The 6445-nt window shown below is 40.2% G+C and overlaps 1 protein-coding gene across 1 annotated transcript; it reads left to right on the forward strand.

Moving 5' to 3' along the window:
* Positions 1–4779: 4779 nt before the first annotated feature.
* RPL10L (ribosomal protein L10 like) lies at positions 4780–5424 on the forward strand (the record flags this gene model as incomplete). Its single annotated transcript, XM_081082429.1, has 1 exon — positions 4780–5424. One exon carries the CDS (start codon positions 4780–4782, stop codon positions 5422–5424), a length of 645 nt encoding a protein of 214 aa, XP_080938555.1.
* Positions 5425–6445: the final 1021 nt, after the last annotated feature.

The raw sequence follows: 6445 nt of genomic DNA on the forward strand, positions 1-6445 counted from the left end.
CTGGAACTAATATAATGTTGCACATAAATTATAATGGAAAAACAAACTATTTTAAAAAATAAGCTATAATATGATGTTCTCAACTGTCCTTTCTCCATCTGTAAAATGGATATAATTACAGGCCAGTCCTCATGAAGTTATGAAAACATTAATTGGAATAAGAAAATGGATACATTTTGTATACAGTAAAACAGAAAACCTTCCAAAGCCAGTGCTTTGTCAATTGGAATGCTTTTTACATAATTAAAGTACCCTTACATCTAATCACTAATGTTGATTGTTCACTTTATTTAAAAAATAATTGTTTAGTGGGTAAAGAGGTCATCCATTAAACATACAAGATTCATTTAACCTGAAATACAATTGGACGTCACAACATAAATGATTAAAAAATCTCAGTATTTAAATATTTTTCATGCATGGCAATAACCCTAGTAAATCACACAAACTTCCTACTTGGCAAGCAACTGGGGAAGTAGGAGAAAAAGAATATTAATTCCATCATTTTGCTTTTTAAATAAATAGGCAGGAACTTGTGTCTAAAGAATAGCAAGTGCATGTACTCAATATGTGGGAGGGAGGACAAGCTTCATGCACACACCTTAACCCCAGATGAACGTTTCTTGAATTTTTCGTTTGGACTAATTCCTTTTAAGAGAGAGGTCTTCAAAATATCTATGTACATTCTTTGTGTTGATTCAAGTCATCTTTAATATAGCTTTTTCTTATTATGCTTTACTATAGCATGTTTATTTATTGTATAAATTACATATTTGTTATAGTATTACTTAAATATTTATAAAACTTCACCCTAATTACCATATAAAGCTGATTAATTGCTTTAAATTTTATGCAAGTACAAAATCTAAACAGGTAAAATAAAAATTTACAAACTAAATTCAAATTCTAATGAGCATATTATACAGTACTATTTTTTCCAATTGTCTGGAACAATGTAAAAAAGTCACTCATTTTGGGGTAATTTATCCTATGTTATCAAAGCACAAAGGTAAACAATGTACCTACTAAGTTCCTATATCAAAAAAAATTCCCAAAGAAAGAATCAAAATGTATAAATTATCAGTTAAAAAATTAATTAGGCTCCTGGAAACTAAACAGTTAAAATCATCTGACACTACTTCTATTTGGAAAATGTGCATTTGTCAAACAGATAAGTGGGCCATTGTGAATCAGATCAGTGAGAAACATCATCATGACCACCCATTAGTCATGACAATAGATACCATTGGCTGACTGAAGAAAAGGACAATCATAACCATGACTCTTTTACATGTACTACTCAACTTTAGGAAAACATAGTCAAGTTGCTCATTTGGGCTTTCAAAAATATTGAGTTTACGGCTCCCAGTGTGAAGTTACTAAGAAACACTAATGAGAATGACTGTTCATCATCAGTAGAGGCATCACACGTCATTGAGAGGCAAGTGGGAACATGATCTCTGAATCACAGTATATTGTCAAACAAGTGATGGAAGACCGCATAATGACTCTGATCAACAATGCAGACAGTTCCAGCAGCAGGAGAGAAAATGCGGGGGGCATGTGAGTCAATATATTAGACTCCAGAGCATATTATTTTTTTTGGAACAAATTCAGGTTTAGTTCTTTGTGAAATGGTTGAAATGTGATATCAAAGGAAAGGCAGTGCTTCATTGATCTGATACACAGAACTGTTCTTTTTCAGTCTTTGCATGAAGGTAGAGGATGCTGGGAATTTGATTGCATTTCTAACACCGCCCAGTGCTAATTCCAAGTACTTAAAAGCTGCCTGGATGCATAACTGATCAATAAGTGCAGAACAGTGCAGACCTTTTACACAGGGGTTGTGGACTCGAAGAGAGAAACCATGGAGGAAAGACTTCTTCACAGTCCAAGCTGAAATTTCAGGTCTAAGCATGTTTATCTGTCTGGTTTTCAAGGGCTCCTAGAAAATGATCTCTCCCTACCCATCCCCAAATTTATTATTTCAAGTTATGTGTTAGTAACTTTGGCCATGCTTGTTTTTTTCCCCTATTTTTCTTTGGTAAGCACAGCCAAATGGAGCATGCTGGAACCAGCTAACACTGGCTCAACTGTGGCTGAAATTGATGATGGGATATTTACACCACAAAAGTCAGCAGACACTACATTTCAGAGCTCCTCAACCCTGCTCCCCAAGAGCAGGTTGTTGAAAAATTTCCAACAGTGGTGTTGTGTACTCATTCAAATACTTACTGTGCTATGGTGCACACAATTCATTAAACACAGAAGACAGAACAGTGGCCCAAATATAGTCCTGTTCTCACAGATCTTAAGTTTTATGTAGCTGTTATGCTTTCTTACCGTATTCCTTATCTTCACTCCTCATTCTTTAAATCATCTCTATTTTATAGAACACCAGTGTCTCCCTTTGCTACACATTTATTATTTAAGTAATAAATTTAGTAAATAAGAAAAATAAAAGTTATTTCCTATGTATCATCTTCTTGACAGTATTTCAGGTTACTGCAAAGCAGATGAGTTTTATAGTTTTTACAAGGTTTGCTTACTATGATGCACACTGTAGGTGGCAGGAGTTGAGGAACACTCAAAATTTTGGAAATGATTGAGGGGAATGCTTTTTAAAAAAAATTTTTAAATATAATGGTGTGGCTTATACATTTTCCAAAGACTCCTTTCTAATAATTGTACAGCTAAGGAAGGGAGTATAAATGAGGATTCCCAGTCTGGTTCTCCTTTTCTCTTCCCACCCTCTGACTCTATCCTGCAACTATGAGGGTCCCCATGTACAAGTGTGGGAGGGTGTCCATCCTTTCCATTTTGCCTGTGACTGTGTGGTTTTGGAGGATGCAGGACTTCCAGGTACAAAATGGGTACAGTCCCAGGCAAACCATCATTAGTCACCCTTTGGATTAAGGAAAAGAGGATTATGCAAGCAGAGACACAGCATCTGCTGGTCAGAGAATTCTAGGCTTTTTGAAAGCATGGCCTAGCCAGGTGGGGGTGAATGCATGATGGCACATGAACACTGGCTGAGTATCTTTCTTTGACCTCATAGACCCCTCTCCCACAGAACTGTAATAGATTCTGGGCATGTAGTATAAAAAGATACAAATGTGTTTATACACTAAAAGCATGTTCAAGTTATCCTCACTTCTTTCCTTTAGTGTTCCAAAGCATTCATCTTGCATCCATTATTTTTTACCCTTTCCAATCTATTGACCCAATTATACATTATGACCAGATACAACCTGTGTAAAGCTCTCCAGTGGTTGAATAAAGATCAGGATCCCTAACTTGGTAAATGGGCGCTATGTGCTTTGCAAGCCACCCTCTTACACAATGTGGACTCACATTATGCCACTCATCCCCTCACCCATAGTCACACTGGCCTTCTAGTTCCTTCAGTGGTCCATGTTCTTGCCTGCTTCAGGGTCTTTGCATATGCCAGACCCATGCACCACATTCACAATGTAAACATCTCTTTCCTAATAAAGTTTTCCCTGTTCATTCCTCCGTCTAAATCAGGGCCTTACCCCAGGCTCTCAGGCCTCACTCTGCTTTTCCTCTTGAGCACATTTTGTATTTGGTAATATGATGAAATACTATTGGAGTATCATCTAAATCCCCTCCTAGACTTGTAAGCTCAGTGAGAACAACACAACATTATTGAAAGATGGAGAAGTAAGCAACTTCTATGTAAGGTGGGAAAGTCATCTACACTGGGAGTTTTAATATTTCTGCTTTAATATGATTATTTTGTAAAATCGCACACATTCAAGTACAGGAGTTATTTTGTGACAACTTATTTGTTTCCCTGTTAAAGAGAAAGCATTGGACGAATATACTCACATTGGAAGTTTTTTGTTCCATGATGCCATAGATTTCTGGAACAGCATGAAGAAATCAAAAAAGCCCGAAAAATCCAACTAGGGATTATAGACCATTTATTTTCCGCCTTCCCCACACTCTGATCCTTGTCATAATATTTTTTTTTTTTTTTACAAAATCTAGTATCAGAGGGAAAAAAAACCTATTAAACTCATTCTCAGTAAGATATGAGATTAATAAAGCATAAAAATGTAAATAGCCTTAAATTAAAAAATGCAGTTGGCATTTCAACTTTGTAGATGCCATTTTTATAATAAAATCTTTCCATATGGCCAAATACATGAAACCAACGTTTCAGGTTGCTAAAGCTATCACCAAGTGACACGTCTGAAATGCATCTTGTCACTGTCCCCGCCACCACTCTCGCTCAGCTCTTGAGCCTCATCAGAGAGCTCGGGCCGAGAACCACTTTCTCCAGGAAGGGGACCACCTAGAGCTGGAGGAATAGCAATCGATCCACAAATGTTGATGGGAGACACGAGCTCTGGAAAAATGTATGATTTCGATAGAGTATATCGACTAGCTGGAGAGACCTTTCTCATTTAACCTCTGGGAAAATATGTCTTTTATACTAAGACAAAGCCTAGGGCAAAAGTTCTACACCGAGAATGGACAGCAACCAGGACATGGCTTCGGCGCCTTGCGGAGGCGCAGGTCCTTCCCGGGCAGCTCAGGGGCGAGTGGACCTGGCGCGTCTTCGCCCGGCTCACGTGCCCAGTCGCGCCCACACGCGGGGAAGAGGGTGGCGGCAGCTAAGGCGGGACGTCCTAAAATAGACTTCCGGTCCTCCAGGAACTCGATGGTCCCGTGGGGTAGACGGGCATCCACCTACACCACGTGCGTGCGTGGGGTGGGGCCTCGCCAGACTGCAACGGTTCCGGAGTCGCCATGGGCCGCCGTCCCGCTCGCTGCTACCGGTATTGTAAGAACAAACCGTATCCGAAGTCGCGCTTCTGCCGCGGTGTCCCCGATGCCAAGATCCGCATCTTCGACCTGGGGCGGAAGAAGGCGAAAGTGGACGAGTTCCCGCTCTGCGGCCACATGGTGTCGGACGAGTATGAGCAGCTCTCCTCCGAAGCCCTGGAGGCCGCGCGGATCTGCGCCAACAAGTACATGGTGAAAAGCTGTGGGAAGGATGGCTTTCACATCCGCGTGCGGCTGCACCCCTTCCACGTCATCCGCATCAACAAGATGCTGTCCTGTGCCGGGGCCGACAGGCTCCAGACCGGCATGCGGGGCGCCTTCGGGAAGCCGCAGGGCACGGTGGCGCGCGTGCACATCGGCCAGGTCATCATGTCCATCCGCACCAAGGCGCAGAACAAGGAGCACGTGGTGGAGGCCTTGCGCAGGGCCAAGTTCAAGTTCCCGGGCCGCCAGAAGATCCACATCTCCAAGAAGTGGGGCTTCACCAAGTTTAACGCCGACGGATTTGAAGACCAAGTGGCCAGGAAGCTCCTCATCCCGGATGGCTGTGGAGTGAAGTACGTCCCCAGCCGCGGCCCGCTGCACAAGTGGCGCGCTCTGCACTCCTGAGGACGGGGACGGGACTGCGCGCCCTCCTCTGCCATGCTGGTCTGTCTGACATCAGCTTATCAATAAAGTTTACTGGGAAAAATAAACCGCATTTTTAATATATTTTAAAAATTTATCCATTGTTTAGAATTCAGATTACTAGAAAAATAACTTTTATATTAATACCAGAAAGTTTTAATGGCAAATCATATTTTCCTTTTAAGTGAGAATGAAACAATTTGCATGTGATTTATTAGAATTACGGTTCTAATCCAAACAGTTTTAACTTGGGGGAGTCTGGGGAAATATTTAAAAGTTTTCTTGGTAGTGCAGTCAGAATTATGCAGCTATTATGACCTTGAGCCTTGAATAAAACATAGCTAGAGAAAATTCAAGATACACAGAGAAAAAAATCCTTATTGTCTATAGGAAACAAATAGGGATGAAAATAAGGATAGACTTTAGAGATATTTTAACTACAGTGTCTTTGAAACTTAAGTCTATTCTCAAACTTGTTGCTTATGTTTTCCTTATAATTTCTGCACATTGTTTTTTAGAATTACCTCTCACCTTCAGTTATCAGCCTTGGGACAATTGGGTATCAATGACAAAGTTTCCCCAGACAAGCTTTACATTGTCTCACACACTGGACACCGCAGTGCAATCTTTTCTTCATCACAAAAATGTTATAGGTTGACAACAGGATGCAGATTGCTTGAATATGAGTCCAAGTAGAACCAATAGGATGGAGAAAATAACACTAAAGCAGCTATATATGCTCTAAAAAGATTGCAGAGAGAGTTTGCAATTTGTCAGTGTCTGCCCTACATTAGTTTTACTGATCACACAGGTGATTTTTTTTGGTTATATTTTAAAAAGGTAAAATTCTGGGTCTTTACTACATTTAAAAATTGCAGTTAGGCTAGTCTTTCAAATCTCAATTCTGTAAACAATGCTTTCAGTTTTCGTAAACCAACCACTTATTTTCAGAATCAGCATATGAAAGCAACAAAAGGAGTACCAAACAGTATAGAAATACACT

This window comes from Myotis nattereri (genome assembly GCF_964212035.1).
Source record: "Myotis nattereri genome assembly, chromosome: 1".
In the NCBI taxonomy this organism is placed as follows: Eukaryota; Metazoa; Chordata; class Mammalia; order Chiroptera; family Vespertilionidae; genus Myotis; species Myotis nattereri.